Source organism: Centroberyx affinis, unplaced genomic scaffold (assembly GCF_046629955.1).
Source record: "Centroberyx affinis isolate AG114_WGS23_722 - 3 ecotype Tasmania unplaced genomic scaffold, CSIRO-AGI_Caff_v1 ptg002627l_1, whole genome shotgun sequence".
NCBI classification, from domain to species: Eukaryota; Metazoa; Chordata; class Actinopteri; order Beryciformes; family Berycidae; genus Centroberyx; species Centroberyx affinis.
The window spans coordinates 2512-23650 of NW_027280821.1; the positions used below are offsets into that span (position 1 = coordinate 2512).

Sequence of the window (21139 nt, forward strand, 5' to 3'; positions counted from 1 at the left end):
ACCGGGGTTCCCCCCCCCCCCCCAGCCTCTCACCGGGCGGCAACAGACAGTGACATTTCCACAATGCAAAAGATTTCCACCCTCATCCCCGCGCTATCTGATCTGTCAAGCAAGTTGGGGTGGGGGAGGGGGGGGGGGGGCTGGCAACACAACTCGCTCCGCTGACATCATTCCGTACCCGAGTCCCCTGCCTAACCAGGAAGAGATCCGTCTAAGCCTCCCAGGCCCCGGGGCTGTAATGTCGAAATGATGACACACGAGCCGCTATTGTAGTCCGTTACATCACCGCCGCGCAGACACCGAGCAAACCTCCTGTGATGACATCATCCATTACTTACATCCAAGCAGAAGCCTTTCGATCTCACAGTTAAAGTACCTGCGTGGATGATGTACGCTTCTACATCTGGTAATACCTCAAGTTGCCCAGAAGATATCACAAGCTAATCAGTTTTTTTTTTTTTTATGCAATCTCGGCATAATATGGACATCATTTCGGAGGCTAAACACCGATTCCCTGCAGCAACCTCTGACCTAGCTGATAAGCAAGCTTTTAATTTCTTTCATAAAAACGGGCAGATTTATCTATTATTAACTTGGCTACTCATAACAGCGACATTTATGTCTCGCTGAAGCGGCGCTGAATGATTAGCAGTTAATTAGCTTGCCTCCAGGTTATTGATTTCCCTTCCACAGAACTCACTAACTCCAAACAGGCAGCCTGAATGGCGTGACTGCAGCTCGCTTCACAACACTGCATGGGAGGCTCACTTTGGGTTTCTCTGCACTTTAGCGTGTTATTACCAGTGGTGGAAGAAGTACTCTGATCCTTTACTTAAGTAAAAGTACCAATACAGCAATGTAAAAATACTCCATTACAAGGAAAAGTCCTGCATGAAAAATCCTACTTAAGTAAAAGTACATAAGTATTAGCAGCAAAATGTAGTTAAAGTATTAAAGTAAAAGTAGTGGTTTGGTCCCTCTGACTGATATTTGATTATATATGACATCATTAGATTATTAATACTGAAGCATCAGTGTGTAAGCAGCATGTTACTGTTGTAGCTGCTGGAGGTGGAGCTAGTTTGAACTACTTTATATACAGTTAGCTAGTTTAGTCCAGTGGTTCCCGACCTAGGGGTCGGGCCCCTCCAAAGGGTCACCGGATAAATCTGAGGGGTCGTGAGATGATTAATGGGAGAGGAAAGAAGAAAAAACAAAGTTCTGATACACAAATCTGTTTTCAGTTTTTGGACTTTTTCTCTAATCTTTTTAATATTGGATCATTTGAGCATTTACTGAAATGAAACCATGTGAGGTTTAGAGGGAAAAATCACTATTTGGTGGAGCTGTTAACAACTCATAGACATCTGAAATGTGACTCCGACTACACACTGCTTTTTGTAACAATGTGTTGTATTTTAAAAGCTTGTTATATTATCCATTGTGTCAAATCTCCATCTGAAAAGTAACTAAAGCTGTCAAATAAATGTAGTGGAGTAGAAAGTACAATATTTCCCTCTGAAATGTAGTGGAGTGGAAGTATAAAGTAGCATCAAATGGAAATACTCAAGTAAAGTACAAGTACCTCAAAATGTAAATGTACTTAATTACTTTCCACCACTGGTTATTAATGACATGCGTTGCTTTACATGTGTCGCCGTATCCTATGCGGCTGTCGGGTCCTCCGCACAGAGATCAGGTGTCTTTACTGCGGCCGGGTTAGGAGGTAATTTCGCTTCACTGCGGGCGATGCTGCTCGCTGTTTTGTTACTCTCTCTAGGGTGTGCTTGTAATTATTGCCAGAGCGAGATGATATGATTCGGAATCGCTGTCACTTTCACACAATGACAAAAAAAACGCACACACACACACACACACACACACACGAGCGTACAATGCGACATACATTGGCATAAACACACCAAGTGCTTACCACGCTGCAAGAGACAGGCGTTCAGGAGCCGGAGGATTTAAATCATTTTCCACCGTATCCCGAGTTAACAGCACAAGGCCCCATATTGGAGATATGCCGCACAGGTATACCCAACGGTGCCATGAAACATGTTGATGCTACGATCCTGCAAATTGGTTATTGGTTTGCTGCACTGTGGGCACAGCGGGATACAAACTCGCGCGAAGACAGACAAGCATCCGTCGAACGTTTCAGGTCAGCTAAAAACACTCCTTCCACAGCGGAAGATGAGACGGGAAGCTTTCTTTTGTTCCGTATGCGAGTCGCCGATTCGCTCATGATAACAAATGCTATTAGTCTGTATCCGCTCCATAGACAGGCAGTATGATCTATGATGGAGCAGGGCAAAGAGAATATCTGCCGTCGGATACTGCAGTCCCCCGTCTCTTCTCGTTTCCCCTTCAAATTATTCAAAACCCAAAGGTTAAAGTGGGTCAATTGCATTTGTCCATAGCGAACCACTCCTATGTTGAGATATTGAGGAGTGGTTCGCTATGGCATTGACCCTAACCTTTGGGTTTAGAGGACCTAAAGGGGGACATTCACAAAACCTTCTTATACTAATATTATATACTAATACTCCAACCAAGTAAAAGTACTAGGCTAACTGTATTTTGCCTCAGGAATAAAAGTTGCATTTCCTTACAATATTTCTTCCTATGAAAAACTTAAGATTATCTCATACTTTAACATAGGAATTAATTGAACGTTTTGATATGTTGGTTGGCACTTCTTAGATACAAAGTTGTAATTTGCATTTTATAGTCACTCTTTTAACTTCAGGAGACATTACTTGTCCCACTGCTGCTGTAAGCAAAAAATGTGTAGGCCAAGACCAAATGAAACAGACTGATGATTTAACTGTTGAAAATTGCAGTCCTATAGGAGGCGACATAAGTAGCTAAAAGGTTTATCTTCAAGAAACATTTTGGTAGATGTGCTGTTGGTCAACTTAGCCGTTAAGTGATGAGAACATAGACATCAAAATCATCCCCAGTGTCCCGGGTAGATCATTGGCTTAGGTGCTCCATGCTAACACTTTAACATACACTATGCTGAAGGATAGCATAGGCTCCATGCTAACACTTTAACATACACTATGCTGAAGGATAGCATAGGCTCCATGCTAACATTTTAACATACACTATGTTGAGTAGGTCCCATGCTAACATTTTAACATACACTATGTTGAGTAGCAATAGCTATAATCACTCAACATAGTGTATGCTAAAGTGTTAGCGTGGAGCTGTTAGCATGGAGCCTACTATCACTAACCGAGTGTGTAACACTTTACAAGGGTCACTAAGTTAATTTAGTAACTTAACTTAATTAACTTAATTAACAGTTAACTAATGTGTCTGGTAATCATTTACTAATGGTGTTCATGTTAACTAAGGTATTAATTTATACATTATTTCATAGTCATCTTTATAAACTATTAAATAATGTATAAATTAATACCTTAGTTAACATGAACACCATTAGTAAATTACACATTAGTTAACTGTTAATTAAGCATTAACTAACCCTTAACATAGTGACCCTTATTGTAAAGTGTTACCAGTGTATGCTAAAGTGTTAGCATGGAGCCTACTATCATAGTGTATGCTAACGCTTTAGCATGGAGCTAAGGTACTATAATACGCACCATGCTAAATCTTTTTGATACTATGTTGAGTATTATCCAATATAAGTATTTAGTGACTTTTCAAGCAACTAGTGACAAATCTAGCTACTTATTCAGACTGATTCTAACAACTTGTCAGGCTTTGGCCTAACTGGCACCCCAGACAACCCAGTCAAACCGCTACAAGCTGTACCGTTTTATCGCTAAATGCTTTGGGAGTCAACATATTAACGTTGTTCCCAATGGTCCGAAAATGAAGTGAAACCCTACAAGTGGTACATGTACGAAAATCTACAAAATAACCTGTACTCTGATAGATAACTGGAATATTAACACTAACACCTCACTTCACTTAATAATTCATTCAACCCCCTGTAATACACCAACTCATATAACCAAACCAAGATCAATGAAACACAGTACAAATGACTTCAGTTTCACTCAGTGAAATAGATTGTGTATAATGTGCAATTGTTTCAATTTAGTTCAGTTCAGACTTTTTGAGCCACTAATAGCTACTTTCCTTGGAAGAGATTTGGCAACACTGATCCAAAGTAAGAAGACTGACCTTTTAGTAATAAAAAGTTGTTAGAGGTTGTTATTATATGGCCTGTAGATTCATACATTTTAAAACTGAAACATCATTAACTCAGTATAGCTGATGCAGCCAGGTTTATTCTGGAACTATTTCAGATGAGCAACCATGTATTCATCCGCTGCGCATTGATTTTTTGCTGTGAACAGTCTCCCATCACCTGCCAAATTCAATTCATATGGAAACAAAAAAATACAAAAAAGTAGTCCCAGTTAGTAACATATGATAAAAAAAAATTACAGTATTCTATTTTTATATAATATTTTATGTCAATTTTACAAATGTCCTACACAAAACTGCCACACTTAGTGGCATAGCATTTAAGATTATTTACCATTTATCTTGCTGCTACAAGTTCTCATTTTCTCACTTTTGAGATACTTTTGATGACCTGCTATCACTTAAGTGTCAAGTGAAGACTTTACACTTTGCAACTGACATGTAAACATAAAGACATGAGTAAGAGTCAGGGTGAGTGACACCCATTCTACTTACTGAACATCAACAGTGGTCACTAGTATACCAGAAACTTGAGGACTGTATTATGATCTACTGTAAACTCTACATGTTTGACTGATTGAACAGAGTTTCTTTGTTTGGAACAGCTGATAGCTAAATGAAGAGCGCCATATTAATCCTATTCAGACACTCCCTGTGGTTTATGCCAGGCTGAAGCAGTAAGTGAATGATGACACTGAGTGCTGGGCAGTTTGTCTCCTGCACTAATCATCACCACTGTGTCACATGTGTCTTACCGGCCCCAGTCTTCTATCTGAGGGACCACAAGATGAAATATGGCGGTTCAGCCTCTCTACAGCCCCAACTCAGCTGCCACTGAGGTGGGGCGCCTGACAAGCATAAATTATGTTAATAGAATTTAATAAAAAACACTTTATTCCAAAGGTTTCAGTACTTTGAAATGTCAAGATGATCTAGTGTGCTACCTGGAGAGAACTCTGAAGCTTAAGTTAGAGCACTAAAATATTAAAACAAGAAATTGCGATCCCTCGTGAGGAATGGCAGAGCGTGATGAAAAATGGAGAATGCACGAGTGTGTCTCCCAGGTGGAGTTTTCTCCATTTATTAATTGATCTGAGCGCTGAATCTAGTCCTCCATTATGGCTCAGTATAATGAAGGAGATATGAAGCAGATTTGGGAATATTTTAATGAAAGAATTGCCAGTATCATTTTTTTGTCAATTCCACGCTGTAATTTACAACCACACTGTCCTTGTTATCTAAAAACACCAAATCGTAATTAAGTAAGAAATTGGGCTTTTGTGTTAAGGTTGGTGATTAGTAATAACAGTCTATTGAAGAGCGGAATTATCAGAAAATGATTCTTACGAATACAAAAAAAAAAAATCCTGTTTTTTGTCCCACCTCCTTCTCCCCAGCCCTCCCTAACACACACACACACACACACACACAGTGGAAAAGTAATGATGGTGAGACTGTAAATTATCCACTGCCGGTTGTTAATTGAACAGTTCCATTGTTACCATGACAAACTGTCTATTGATTGGCTACTGGTGCGTCCACCACTTCCCTTTGCCCGGGGATACAGTCTGACAGAGAGGCCCGCAGTTCAGCATGGAGAGCGACGGGAGTAGAGGAAGAGAAGAAGAACCGGAGAGAGGTTAAAATAATAGAACAGCGAGCTGAGAAAGGGCTGGGAAAGAGAGCGAGAGAAATCTAGGAAGCTGAATGAGAAAGAAAGAGACAGTTGGGGGGGTGGGGGGGGGGGGGAGTAAAGGTGGGCGCTTGGCCTAGGTGTTCAATTACAGCGTGCAGGAGGTTAAATCAATAACATTTAAATTGCTTATGGTAATCACCTGCACTCCAATCACTGGGATCAGCATAAGCAATCTGCTGACCCTAGCCGCGCTCAGCCACAGATTGAAACATATGAAGAGGAGTCAGTTGGCTATTGGGGTCAGCCTGGATTTTTAGTGTGTGTGTGTGTGTGTGTGTGTGAAATAAGCTCGATGTCTTAAAATGCAAATAGAGTAGCTCCGTGCGCGAGAAGTGAGACAGCCGTTTCCCCACCAGGAAAGGATTAGGTGGAGACACGACTAGAAACAGGCAGTAGTTTGGAAAGTAAGGGTGGGAGGTCGGGGGTGGGGGTGGGGATGGGGGGGGGTTGGGGTTGAGTGGATACATTTACCTTCAACTCATGACAAGAAGTTTTCTACTGTGAGTGAAGGTTTCCTCTAGGGCTGAACAATGAATCGAAATTTTATCGAAATCGCAATATGGCCTACTGCATTTTTCAAATCGCAGGAGGTGCAGTATTAGTTAAAGGCGAAATGTGTGTCAAAATATTAATGAAATTTTAAATGAAATATTGTGGTGCTGCAGAGATGTCCTGGCCTACACATCATATTCTACAGACTTAAGAAAGCATCTTTGTTTGGTACAGATCCCCGCAAAAATCACACCATAGTCATTTTAATACGTTTTTCAATGAAAATGAGAATAATGATGTAATCTAATATCGCAAATGATATCGCAATTGCAATATCAGTCAAAATAATTGCAATTAGATATTTTTTCAAAAGCCCTAGTTTCGTCTTCCATGAGAGTTTTCTTTTGGTTGCCTAAACCTAGCCCTACTCTTAAAGGATTACACTGAGTTTTTAGGAGTTTGGCCCATTGGTCAAAAATCATCTCTGTGCCTCCGGTAGGTAGTTCTGTCCAGTGCACATGCTAACACTTGCTAACACAGCATATAGTGTTAGCATACAGTTGTTGTACTTGCCTGAATTCAACTGTTAGCTAACCGCTTCACGTGACAACCGGTGTCCAATTCATGCTATTGTCACATAATCCTTTCATGGTGGAGAAAACAGAATTTGTGTTCCAGAGTTTTCGTTCATTTCAAGAAATTTTGTAAGACTGTTGGCTTACGCATATATTACCTACATGCCCAAGTCAATGTGATCTCATAAAATTTTGTGAAATGAGCACAAAGTCTGAAATGCTAGACTACATGTTGTGGACGCGAATTATGTGAAGATTACGTTCGTCCACCACACAAATTGGAGTATGTGACAATAGCATGAATTGGACATGCCATTTTCACCAGTTCGTCACGTGAAAAGGTTAGCTAACAGTTAAGTTTAGGCAAGTAAAGGTTAGGCAGCTAAATCTATTTGGTTAAGGTTAGGGAAAGGCTTTGGTCTTGGTTAACCCCTTGTACCCTGACTTTACCTTTAAATTTCCCCTTAAGTAGCTTCAAAGTTAGACATTTTTTTTCCTAACTGTCGGTCGGTCACATCCATATTCTGTATCTGCTGTTCCAACGCTTTCTTGAAGCTCTAGCTGCTTATATTGAATGAAATATTTAAATACAAGAAGCCATGTTTTTATGGCTGCACCATTACATCAAATGGAAAAAATTCTAGATGTTTGTGCATCATTATATCCACATTTGCCTGAATGTAGCATGACATATTTGGTGTCTTTGGAAAACTTGTTATCTTGACTAGAATTTAAAATAAAGTTCTGTGGGTTTGAACAAAGCTTGGCCGTGCAACCTGCATTTGTAATGACGGACAGCGGCAGGGAAGAACAGGTTAAAGAACTCAGTAGAAATCTTCTATGTAAGAGTTGAGAATCAAACCCAGGTTGTTGGAGTTGAAGGCATCCATCCACCACCCCAACCTCAACACCCTTGCTATCCACCACACTATTTCAATGTCAGACTACTGACTGTTTCTAGTCATGCCTCCTTCATGTAACCCTTTCGTGGTGGGGAAACATATTTCTTGTATTTGCATTGTAAGACATCGTGTTCATTTCACAAAATTTCAGGCGATCCGGCAGGCCCAAGTCTGTGCATCTGCATAGCGAGGGGATAAGCAGAGTTGTAGCCTGGCGTGTTGTAGCTTTGTTATACTGTAGGCTTATCACGGTTACAGAGATGGCTGGTAAAAGGTAGGATGAAAGCAAGCTTGGGTCTTTATTGTTGGAAATGCTCAAGAGGATAGCACACATTTGTACATATCTGCTACCGTTGCAGAATGTCTTTCCACGGTGAGAAGAAAGGGAGTAAAGAAAATGTGGCCTCAAAATGTCCACCTGGTGGTACCCAATTGATTCATAATTCTCTTCGCCAGCCATGAGTCGGATTCCTTCTAACCGTTCATTAATTTTTCAGGACCTAGGGTACCGTTGTACGATATAAATATCTGCCTCACCTCAGCGCCGGTGTGGAGTGTGACTTTGAAGTTGTGCCTAATTAAGCGGCTGTACAGTTAACCAGCCTAACAATAAGGCATGGGGCAGAACTGAGGGATGTGGATGACAGCTAATGAAACGCAGACACAAAGCAGACCGAACAGACGGAGAGAGGTAACATCTTCAACTGGAGACAGTACTGTATCTAATCAGACTGTCATATATTAAACTGTACAATACGGCAGGCAGATAATGAGTAGGATAGAGAGAAAGAGAGGGACACGGCATAAGCTGCTGATATACACACATACATACACGCATTCGGTAAGCTGCATGCTTGAATGTACATTTTTGCATACATACACACAGACAAAATCCACCCATACACTCTGCATGCATTGTGAAAGAGCAGGGTGTGTCTGAGGTTGTTAGTTATAGAAGGTGGTTGGGGCGTTCAGAGTCGGGGTTCCTCCCCCTTCACCCCAGCTGTGAAATGCCTGGCTCGTCTGAGGAATGAGAGACCCTGGAGGGCCAAGGGTCCTGAACAAATGAGCTCCCATAAAACTCCTCTACTTATACAGGGACAGGACACAATGCAGACAAGCAGCCGCCCAAAGCAGCCTTCATGGTAATTTCACTCCGCTATTTACAGTGCCCACCCATGGGTTTCACTAGTCTGTGTTGACGCCAGTCACCTTCATGTGTGGCGCAAAGCATTCATCATATCAGCAGCTGACAGGTCTAAACAAGTCAGTTCACTTTGTTTCCTAACAGCCAACACCAAACGAAAGTGGGAATCTAATGATCCTTTCTAAGAATGTTAACAAAATGGGTCAAATAATATCTAAGCTGCAGTTTTCCCACGCATTTGTGTAACAGAAAGTCTTTGCATAAATACAGTATGTTGCATCCTGCACAGTGTTTCTGCACTCAGCTGGGTTGGAAATGAAATAAAAGCTGTATTGTGGGATATACAGGGGAATGTTTTCAACAAAGCTAATGAAGTTAATTGCTGGAGCTGAAGCACTTTTATGAGCTGCACCTGGTCCATAAATGACTCCTAATGAGGAGCAACTCAGTTGACTTTTAAAATGCCTCCCTCTAGTGGAAGAAAGAAAACCCTTCAAAGCACCAAAGTCACGTCTTGTACTTATCTTCCACAAGCAGAACATGAATCTATTTTCAAGCCTACCACTCTAAACTGACAGGGAAAATGAAGCAAAAAACATTCTGTGCAGTAATTAACAAATACATTGTATGGCAATTCAACTGTCACTTTCAGAAACAGGCCACCTCTTTAATATCACAAAAAATATGTCATTTTCCCCATGCCTTTATTCATTTTATTTGTTTTATCAGTTGGCAGCACATTATTACACATTATTACATTCTGAAATTAGCTAGTGGTGTAATCAAAATATGATTCAATTTCATCTCATTTTCAGTCAATACAGGAAATGAATAATGATCCAACATATGTATTAGAATATCATAAAAAAGATAAATAAAATAAAACGCATGCTCAGAATTTCAATTCATTTTCTGAAGTAATTTTAGAGTCTACATCAAATGTAGACTATTACTCTTAATGGAAACAGAAAGCTATTACTAGAGGTTCAGACTGGGGATATACTAATACAGCAAGGCACCTTCATCAAGTTCAAATTATTCCTGAGTGTGCTCCAATTCAGCACAGGCATAGGCTGCTACTTAGGCAATAGAACATAATAACATAAATGACATTGCAGATGTGTTTCACAATCTTCAAGGGAGCAGGCTGTAATACTATTTTATGTTGAAAGAACGGTAGCAATAGCTTCTTGAAGATGCTATGTGTATTATTATTATTAACATCAATAATTCATTCCCACATTAATTTTGAGACATTAGTATAATTACTGTAAACATATGAGACCATTGCTGAGAAGATCTGTAGCCTCTACGCTGCGTTTTACATTGTGTGCCGCCGGGTCCGATATGGCCCCGTGGATTGCATTACAGCACAAAACAGGAAGAGGGCGCTGTTCTTCCAGAGCAAAAAAACAGATAAAGCTTTCAGACTTTCTGGCAATGGCAGATAGTGCAAGGAGTGAAAAAGCCAATGGAAAAAAAACACTTCCAACATGTTTATCCTCTTCAGTAAAGTCAAAGACGCAAAGGGGGGGAGGGGCGGCACAAATAGTGGGCCTGTGTCAACACAAGCAGCAAACATGGCAGCAAACCCACCGATGTTGGCAGTTCGGGGTAATACAAGTCTAAATTATCAGTTACATTCACACTAATAAAATCAACCCTACTTAAATTCAGAAAAATAGTTTTGGATGTGGGTGTTCCAACAAGCTAAACATGGCATGGCATGACAATACCACTGGCGTGAGATAGAGGCTACCAATCGTCTCTATCATGGTCTCATTTGTTTATAGTAATTACACCAAGGTATCACGATCAATTTGACAATGATATATTGATGGTTAAAAATGCCACATACGGCACCTTTAAACAACCTCAAACTTGAATTACTGTAGAATTAAGTGAAATCAAAAAAGAAATGAATTTACTGCTGAATATATAAAAGTAGAGTGGTTACACAGTCATGTAGGAATGTGTGTGTGTGTATACAGATATTTCTGCTTGCTAAATTGAAATGGTGTTCAGACATTTGTACCTGGTAGAGGTACAGTATCTCCTCTACAGGTAGAGCGCTATGCCGATCACCCTGTAAGCCATGGAGAAAGTGATCCCCATGCCCACCATCCAGGACAGACCCCTGCTGGGCTGGGGCAGAGGGGTCACATAGGCGATGGTGTGGCAGATCCGAGAGCCGGCGAACACCCGGAAGTGAAGCAAGGCGGTGGAAAGATCCGGTCCGGTCAGAGCGTAAAGCAGACCGATCACAACGAAGGGAATGATGTTCTCCAGGTCATTCTGGTGGCATCTGGAGAAAAAAATATCAGTTTAGGGACAACAACTGGTTACATTCAGCTGCCAAAAAAGCTAAATTTATTCTGGACTAGTTAGATGGACTAGTTCCAGAGAATTTTATGTTGTGTTCTGTTTTCGTCGCTGGTTGTACCTGCGGACTCGTTCCACATCAGGATCTACACGGATCATTTTCTTGTCTTCTGTGGAGGAAATTAATTTGGTGTCTTCTAAGTTCGCAAACACCTGAAGGGATATGAGAGGGAGGGGGGTCAGGTCTGAAACTATATGGAACTACTCCTCTTTATGAATAAATTAACAGTGTACCGTGCTTTACGGCGATGTAAAGGCACCTTTCTCGTCAAGCGGAAGTAAGAGGTCATAGGTGCCATGAGCATCATCTTCAGGATGACAATAGTGGCGTAGGTCGAGAAGGCCAGGAAGACCTCGCTGTCGATCATGTGGGTCAGCGCTGCCATTCTACCTCCGAGAAATCACACTGGAGAACAACAGAAAATGAATATTTAATGCCGCTACAGTCTACATGTCAGAACGTCATTGTATCAGAGTAAACATTACAATGTGGCAGTTACAACTTGCAACATAAATATTTCAATGGCAAACCTAGCAGCTATGGAAAGAAAACTGAACTATGATCTGTAAAGCAACAACAACCTACAGCATATTGCACACTTTCATCATTTTCTACCTTTAATACTTGTGCTGTCTCATCCAATCTTACTGTTAGCATTATTATTGCGGTCGACATACAATGTGCATGCACAGAGTAAGTCGGGCTCTGTGGGCGTTTTCATGTAAAGGAATCCACCAGATTTTGCAGATAGAAAAACGTATCAAGCATCAGTGGAGTGGATGCCTCCTTTCCACATAAACATTGTGCTACACACATTACCGAAAAAGGAGGGAAAACAAGGCCGTGCACGAATGCAAATGGCGTATCCGTATTTTAGCAAAAGCAACAACAATGTGATGTGTGCAGTTCAGAGCTTAGCACACAGTAACTGGGTCTTACCTTGTCTTTGAGAGTTTTGCTCCGTCACGGTGAACAGCAAAAAAAGCGAGTGCTTCTGGTGGGCGTTTCTGTCCAAAGTGCAGATAGACATGAATGCTTGGAATTCAACCAAGTTACGTAATGTGTGGTAGGAGCCTTGCCCTGGAACACTAACAGTTTTCACTAGACCTACTATTGTTAATGTCAAGGGTGGAAGGAACACATTACATTTACTTCTGGTGCTGGAATTGAGTAGCTTTTTGTGTCCTTGCACTTTTGTTAAGAGTCAGTAATTTTACTTTTACTAAAGTATGCTTTGACTGCAGTGTTGTACTTTGCAACATGTTAAATCGCATCCATTAGAGAGTACACATTTTGTTAGCTCTCTATACGCACTGCATCATAAACTGGTGTAACTGTGAAATACATCTACATCAAACCTGTTCAAGCATGTGAAAACATGAAATTAATTTGATTGATGATTTGCTGAAGTAGCCCTTTGTGAAGCATAAAGAGCTGTCCCTTTTTTGGATTCAGGTCTTATTCACTGTAGTAAACCATTAGTATTATACTTAATGAAGACCAACTGGATGCTTCATTGTCGAGGAACCCTTAAGTAATGTTTCACATGGATTTGTAAGCCATTGGTAATAGACATGAATGAATGTCTCTGTAGGTTTGGGGCATGCTTTGTTAATGTTTCTAAATGGTTTATAATGGAAGAGGAAGTTCCAAAACTGAGACAGATCGGTCATAAACAGGTCATGAACAGAATTTCATTACAGCATTTACAATTGCATTTGTTAATTACTTAGTTAACATGAAGTAACTTATTCATGCCTTAGTTAAGCATTTGTTCACCATCAATTAATGTATTAACTCATATAGTTAAACATTAAACATCCATCCAGTTACAGTATTATTGGTTTGTGTTAGCCTGGTTGTTAGCTACATGGATAAATAGGACAAGAAGCAAAATAAACATTAGTGTAGTAAGGTTATTGAATAAAAGAGATGGGGAATTTACTTTAATCACAGATTGAATAATGACCAGACTTTCAAAATCTTACTGTTAAGATTAATTTTTTGAACTCTCTCTCCTTCTACATTGCAAGATATGTAAAAATGTCTGCTTTATTAAGATGTAACTCAGTTTTTGCACCAGTAATTTTACTTACATTTAAGTAAAATTTCCACCAAGCAATAGTAGTTCTACTACGCAGGATATTTTAGTATTTTATTTTGTTAAGTAATTATGAATACAATACACAAAGTTGATAGAAACATTTATTAGAAAGACATTTTCCTAGCATGACAATATTTCTAGCAAGTCAGCGCGTATGCAAGGAACTTTTAACACTCAAGTTCACTTAGTTAGATTGCTGCGACATCAAGAGAACTCAAAAAAGGAATGAATTTACTGCAAAATGTATAAAAGTAGAGCAGTTTCACGTCGGAATGTGCATGTGTGTACACAGATATTTGTACCTGGTAGAGGTACAGTATCTCCTCTACAGGTGGAGCGCTGTGCTGATCACCCTGTAAGCCATGGAGAAAGTGATCCCCATGCCCACCATCCAGGACAGACCCCTGCTGGGCTGGGGCAGAGGGGTCACATAGGCGATGGTGTGGCAGATCCGAGAGCCGGCGAACACCCGGAAGTGAAGCAAGGCGGTGGAAAGATCCGGTCCGGTCAGAGCGTAGAGCAGACCGATCACAACGAAGGGAACGATGTTCTCCAGGTCATTCTGGTGGCATCTGGAGAACAAAAGCACAAGATATAGTTCATAACAGACTAAAGTTGAAAGTCAAAAGCTTAAATCTCAAGTCAGTGTAATGTCTATATTTCAAAGCTGTGTCGATCGTACCTTCGAACTCGCTCCACGTCCGGATGGCTTCGCAGCATCTTCTTCTTCTCCTCTTCAGGTTTTCCAGCCACATCTTCCTCGTTTGCGAAGGCCTTTACGGGGACAGAATGGATTCTTTTTACTAGGTTTTACTTTCGCCGGTGTATTGAGGGCATTGCAGTTTTGTTTAACTAACTTTAAGACACTACGGTTGTAGCCTACCCCTCGTGTGAAGCGGAAGAACCCGGTCATGGGCCCCATCAGCAGCATCTTCAGGGTGACAATAGTGGCGTAGGTAGAGAAGGCCTGGAACACCTCGTCTTCCATAAACTGCGCCATCTCTGCTGGTTTTAACCTGGATGACAAACAGGAAGTGCATGAAGGTTTGAAGGGCATTTTAGACATGTATACACCTTAATCCAACTGACTCTATCAGAGAATTCACGGCTTTTTGCCAACTGCTTGACAGTGTACGCTCTGCCTTCCAGCACTCGCAAACTTGTTTACAGAGGAAAAAGATGACAAGTCAGAACAGCAGAACCAAGTCCCAACATTTATCATGTTCAGGATATTGAGGGAAATGGATATCATGAAGTTTTCAATAAAGGCTTAAACTGTCCATGTGCTCCAGTGATTCTCCTTTGTCCTGTTAATTGGACTTTGCTCCGCAGCATGTAAACAGGAATATGAATGGAATAGTTCTACAAGCAAACCATGTAAACTTAAGCTTACTTGTCTTATTTAGAATAAGGCCAATAGTTGGATTATTGTTGTTCATGTAAACTTAGTCAATGTCTAACTCTAATTTTAAAATGTAATTAACAAAGGTGTACAAAAAAATCGAGCAAAAGGTTCTTCTTTTATACACAATAAAAAAAAAAAAATCAGACAGTATTAGTATCAGCCTTGAGAAACTGTCTATCCTACTAGAAATGTGACCACAGTGTGGGCGGTGCCTCTGCTCTGTGTCTTCATGATAGTGAATGGAAAATACATGATAAACGTGTAACATGATAAATGCAGTGAATGTGCACACCGATCAAGGCAAACAGAAACAGCCTTTCCTTCTTGCTGCAACAAAACTACTGAACAAACAGGTTTCAGCTTGTATTTCTTTGCATAGGAGTTTCACAACAAACTGCCCCCCAAACTGGAGGAAGTAAATTCATGTGCAAAACCTGACATTCTTAGAGGTATAGCCAAACTAAACATAGTATACACGATCCATTGTAATAAATAAGGTAGAATTTAGACTGTAAAGGCTTGTCTTACCGCCTGTGGTGACTGTTTAGAAGTGGAGCAGGCTGGGATCTGTTACATAAAGGGAAGCCGACCTGTCACCCGGTAACTGAGGAGGCGGGCCAACTATATCTGCAAAACAAACTGGAGGAGCATTAGAAACCTGTGTGTGTGTGTGTGTGTGTGCTTATATTTATATGCTTATGCAAATCAAATGGCCTCACAAAGACAGAAAGATAAATAAATCCTCTAATGAAGGTACCGTAGTCAATGAAGGTCCTCACAAGTATAGTAATACACACTGCAAAAAATGTCCATTCTAACAAATTATTTACTCTGGTTTTTAGGCTTAAAAATGAAAAAATTACCAGCATAAAATTATTGAAACAAGTTGATATGCATTAGAAACAAGTCAATCTGTCTCACATCATTGGCAGATTTTTGTGTTTTTAAAAAAAAGAAATAGACTATTCCATTAAATTACTTGGTAAGATTGATATTTTTGCAGTGTGTGTCTGTCCATTGGCTAAAACAGGAAAATATAAAGAGCAAAACATTAACTCACAGCATGATGTGACATTATTGATTCACATATCTGATGACAGGTAGGTATGAAGGGCTAACAGTCCGCCACCCATGATGCTGTATGGCGACCCACAGAAACATGCTGTGGTTTAATGTTACAAGACAAAGAGATACAAGAGAACAGCCATTCCAACAGCCTGCGTTATAAATGTTCAGTAAGAGTCAGAATTGGTCCTGAGACTGGATAGGAAGATACACTTTATGATTGGTATTAATTTAATAGGGCAAATCAACAAGAGATAATGGCTTTTACCTGGATTCAGCTCATCAGTGTACTTCATGAAAAGAGTAAATTGAAGTAGGCTCTGTTATTATGAATGAGGCACCAGTTAATATTAAGTATGCATGTGAGCTGTTTCAACATGCTTCAGTTTGACCTGTGCCACATATAGAGTGAAGACCCCCACCATACAAGCAGGTCTGATTAGAAGGTCAGATTTTATTACTTGGCCTGCAGTGTAAATACAACACTGTCCATATTGAAGGCTGGAAGTAATAAATTAGAATTATTCTCATTACTGTGATTACATAGCCTACAGTTTTCTCAGTAGGTCAAAAGATGTGGGAATATAGGGATGAATTTATAATCTTTTCATTCCCCAGTTGGTTTGTTGTTGTCCCCTGCATTCAGCTCAGTGTTTAATGTTCTTACAAAAGCACCACACCTTATAAACGTTGAGGTTAGTTTGTTATCTGGAATATTATCTTTGGAAACTAGTGTAGCCAGATTAACTAGATCTATTACCACATTTCCATTAGTCAGAACCAGGCTGAGCTGAACTGCCCAGTTTCTGTTAGATACAGAGCTAATCAGGCTAATGCTAGTATGTTTGTTGCTATGTTGAGCCGCTGTAGTGGCAGGATGCTAACTGTGGCTAATGTAGCCGCTGAGAAATTATCACTTACGGACTTAGATTTGGTGTAGTTTTATGGTGTTTTCTGGATTCTATTCTATACAGTATTTATTCTATTTAGTTAACAAGGACAATGGACAGTTAGTATCTCTCCCAGAATTAGCTAGAAAGCTAAATTTCATCTGCAGTCCCTGGGCAGGTGATACAAAGACAGGCAAGTTTTACAAAATACTTTACAACAAAAGTTAAAAGTACATAAACATTATAAAATACAACACATAAAAAAGTATATGTACAGAGAGCAGAGTTAAGCTAGCTGACACAACATAAAGGGGAGAGATTCAGCCTTGTTTCTAGTAGGCTAGCGTTATGATAGTCATGCCACATGGCCATGAGTAATTTCTGCAGGTCCTGTCATGTATTACTCCTTACTGACTTGTGTTGTTCAAAGTTATTACAATGTTGAACTGTTTGAGACAAAGACTGTGGGAAAAGATGGATGTAGTGAGTGTGACGTCACCCACAGGTTTCTGTAGGGCCGTTTTGAAAGCATTGTTTAGGCCGTAGATTCCCAACAACCCTGCATACAACAGTAAGCAGTACAGTAGAAGTCAAACAAACATCAACCAACTGGAGGATGCACTTCACAACCACAAACCAGGAAGTAGCTCGGTGATTTTCTAACTGTAGTGGCTAAGTCAACGCTCTAGGCGATTCTCTTTGTGGACTTTGGTGTTGACAGGTTTAGAAAGTCAACGTAATTTCACTCACTCCGATAATTTCAACATAGTAACAGTAATTCTACTTGAGTAACATACTTTGATACTGCTTCCATCCAGTGCTTAATTTGTAAATGATGAGGACACCAAGGGATCGGTGTTCCCGCGAGTCAGTGTGGAGGGAAAAGGTTCTGGAACATATCAAGACAACAAGCGCATTGGAGGCACAGTGGTGCTCAGTGCAGCCATATAGCTTACTGTAGACCTAACAGCCTAAACATTACTAAATGACCGACTATATGACCTTAGAGCTCTGACTACTGGGGACCTATAACAATATTTGATTATTGTATAGGCTACATAATGCTCATTTTGTCCAAAACGATGGATTTTTACAAACCTGTCCTTCAAGAAGGATATAACTGCACTGTGCACAAAATAAAAATGCACACATACTTGGCTGTGAGACATCCTAATCATACATAAACAAATCAAGGAAACTGCAGTGGCTTCAGCCATTTACCAGACAAATTCTGGCTCGAGTAGTTACGCATCAATATTCAACACAAATACAAAAATAGGATATGTATTTTGAACGTAGGAAACAATGTCAGCGAATAATGAAATGACAGAAATAAAACACATCATGGTCATGCCATGCAGCTAGAAGTCGGCCTACATGCGACACTCAGCTGGACCGCGCTGGTTTTGAAATGCCCACATTGATGTGGGGCTCACAGCCTTTCACTCAACCAATTCTCATGTTATTACCAATTATTTCTGGACACTCAACATAACATGTGCAATTGCCCACATATTTAACTGTGGGACTTACAGGTCCGCACTCCACACTAATTTCTGTTTTCATCTATGCAAATATGAATTTAGATGTTATTGTCCCAGCAGAGAACTGTAACACGTTTACAAACAAAAAAAAACACGCTTACCTTGTCTAATTTTCCAAAATAGGCCACACAGCGGACATATGGACAGCAAATTCAACTGTCTTTTAGCCATGACGCTGTCTGAAGTTTACCATAACACACTCTGCAGTGCAGCTCGCTCATGTGTGACGTGATTACTATGCGCTTGTTGTTACTTTCTAATAGGGTAATTACCCTAAAGGAAGAGTCAACTATTGGGAGTATTACATGGCAGACAAAAAAAACCCCAAAACTTTCATGCCACCAGAGGTGCCGGGTCCACGCAAATAGGTACCGGAATGCAGGTAGTCCAAAACCACAAGGTGCCGGTTCCTGTTCCGGCAGGATCCGGCACAAATTAAGCACTGCTTCCATCCCTGTCATTTTTAATGGATTATATTTCAGACTCCAAAGGTCACATGTCGTGTTTGTGCTGAGTCACACTGTGTAGTCAGAATTGTTGAACTGTTATTTTCATGATGCCCATCTTTTGTTTTTGGTTGGCCTATGTTGGTCTTATCCAAGCCAAAACCAAACTGGCTGTCGGAATTACAGTAACCATTAGGGACTATACTGATATTCAAGGTGTACTCTCAGGTTATACTAGGATTTTTGCACACCCTATATATATACTGTATGATGTCATTTTTCTCAAAAATCTCACATTGTCTTTCTGTCTCTACTGCCACTATTTTTTTTTTTTACATATCCTATTAATGCTGGAATCCAGACTTTTTACACATTTTCATTCACACATTTCTACTTAATCTAATCCTCATTTGCCCTACTCTTTATATTTAAATCCAATTTTTTCTTTGCTGTATCCTATTATTTGCTGCTATAACGACCCCATTTCCCCACGAGGATCATACAAACGAAATCAAATTTAATCGATTAATCTTCTCTTTATTCATCCTTCCGTCAAATCTCACCGAACGCAGCATCTCCAGAGTTTGGCTAGACTTCGGCTGGGTAAAGTCAGCATCGCTTTTGTCTCAAAATCTTTTTTTTTTTTTTTTTTTTTTTGTCATCCAGGTGTTGGATGACAAAAAAAAAAAAAGCACGCGCAAAACACCCTATAAAGAGACCCATCTCGTTATTTCTCCCCCCTTCAACCAGCCCCACTCCCCTCTGACGTCCCAATAAGCCCAGTATAGTCTTTGCTGGGAGGGTATTTACCAATTTGGGAGGAGAGGGGGGGGGGGAGCGGTGCCTTGTTACGGGGAATTGTGACTGAGCGGCGTCTGCCTAAGAGGAACAGGATGTTGGGAATGTCTCTATTTGGCCCGAGGCGTGTTCTCCATGATTTTGACATGCTGATACATCTGCAAGCATGACATTAATGACAGGTGACAAGCTCAGAGACGATGTTAGTTTTTTTTTTTTTCGCGACTACTCTCATTCTCACTGTGCCCTACATAGTGACGGCTGGTTGATTATTGCAGTGATTGCGGATCGTTTATGGCGGGACTTGGTGATGCGGCACAAGCTGCCCTTTGGTTCCTCCCTGTGGACCGTTTCATGACTCCTCACTGGAGATCTTAGAAGTCATGTGAATGACAAATACAGAGCTTGTTCCTGTTCTGCCTAAAAGTTGAGTGAATTGCTAGTTTCTCTCCTTTTCTCACGGCCCGTTTTCAATCTCTGGTTATCATTCGTCAATGTTTTCACACCATTAAAAAGGTCAATCAATATATATGTATCTGCACTGTATATATTGTATAGATATATATATGTATTCTTGTGTCTTGTGTTTTGTTTTGTGTTTTTTCTTTGAGTTGGATTTACTTTATTTTGTAGCTATGGGAAGATATTTCATAATCATTTCCTTTTGCCATTTCCTTTGGAGAATTGAGTAATAGAGATCTGTGTTGGGTGTGTGAGTGGGTGGGGGGGGGGGATCGATCGCCACGAGGGGGGAGGGAAGATGAGGGAGGGTCGGGGAGTTGAGACGGGATGGGTTTGGGGGGGGAAAGTACATATATTGTGAACATATATGTTTTTGTTTCTAGAATGCTTTTCCTTTAAATTTAAAAAAAAAAGTTGATCACAAATAAAAAAAGGTAACAGTAAGAACAAATTAAGACATTTTTTCTGGTCATTTGGTTATTTGTCGAGTCAGAAAATATAATATTATTTGTGGCATAAGTGCTTGTGCAAATTTCCACAGACTTATGTAAAACAGCTCAAAGCACAAAATATAACTTTGGCAAGACTTTGTGTTCTTAATCAGGCTGAGCTGTCATCTGACTTTGCACTCAAAACCACAAAAAACAGAACACTCTTTAGTTTTGTAATAATAATAATATTCATAATTGATATAGCAGCTATCTAAAAACAGAGTTTACAAAGTTCTTTATAGGAAGGCATAAAAACAGGAATAATAAAATATAGAAGGAGGAGATAAAAGTGGGAAAAAAATAAGGTTTTGCAAGGTTTTTTGGCAGTAAAATTTAATTTTCAAACCCATCAGCCAGTTTACTATTTGTGTTGATTTGTCTTGTTGGGATCTATCAGAGGTCAATACACAGTGATCATACATCATGTAAACTCACTGGCAGCTCACTTGTTTCACTCCCTGCACCGGCCACATTCACTCCACTGTGTATGCTTTCCAATCCGAAGCGGCACCCCAAATGAAACATAAGCGAAATGTCACAGACGG

At 40.2% G+C, this 21139-nt stretch overlaps 2 protein-coding genes across 2 annotated transcripts; both read right to left on the reverse strand.

The window, feature by feature from the left end:
* Positions 1-9706: 9706 nt before the first annotated feature.
* Positions 9707-12397, reverse strand: LOC139657086 (microsomal glutathione S-transferase 1-like). The gene is made up of 4 exons (XM_071534797.1): positions 12329-12397; positions 11649-11794; positions 11450-11541; positions 9707-11311 (listed from the first exon to the last, which is right to left on the reverse strand). Exons 2-4 carry the CDS (start codon positions 11772-11774, stop codon positions 11065-11067), a joined length of 465 nt encoding a protein of 154 aa, XP_071390898.1. The 5' UTR covers positions 11775-11794; positions 12329-12397; the 3' UTR covers positions 9707-11064.
* Positions 12398-13530: 1133 nt separating this feature from the next.
* Positions 13531-15538, reverse strand: LOC139657087 (microsomal glutathione S-transferase 1-like). The gene is made up of 4 exons (XM_071534798.1): positions 15427-15538; positions 14377-14509; positions 14176-14267; positions 13531-14065 (listed from the first exon to the last, which is right to left on the reverse strand). The coding sequence occupies exons 2-4, from the start codon at positions 14491-14493 to the stop codon at positions 13819-13821; spliced, it is 456 nt and encodes a 151-aa protein (XP_071390899.1). The 5' UTR covers positions 14494-14509; positions 15427-15538; the 3' UTR covers positions 13531-13818.
* Positions 15539-21139: the final 5601 nt, after the last annotated feature.

Bases quoted from the DNA above. Each gene is read 5' to 3' on its own strand.
- LOC139657086 (XM_071534797.1), bottom strand. From the start codon at position 11,774: ATGGCAGCGCTGACCCACATGATCGACAGCGAGGTCTTCCTGGCCTTC. The intron at 11,542-11,648 runs GTGCCTTTACAT...ATATCCCTTCAG, and splicing joins ACTTCCGCTTGACGAGAAAG to GTGTTTGCGAACTTAGAAGA. The intron at 11,312-11,449 runs GTACAACCAGCG...TTTTTTCTCCAG, and splicing joins GATGTGGAACGAGTCCGCAG to ATGCCACCAGAATGACCTGG.
- LOC139657087 (XM_071534798.1), bottom strand. From the start codon at position 14,493: ATGGCGCAGTTTATGGAAGACGAGGTGTTCCAGGCCTTCTCTACCTAC. The intron at 14,268-14,376 runs GTAGGCTACAAC...GTCCCCGTAAAG, and splicing joins TCTTCCGCTTCACACGAGGG to GCCTTCGCAAACGAGGAAGA. The intron at 14,066-14,175 runs GTACGATCGACA...TTTGTTCTCCAG, and splicing joins GACGTGGAGCGAGTTCGAAG to ATGCCACCAGAATGACCTGG.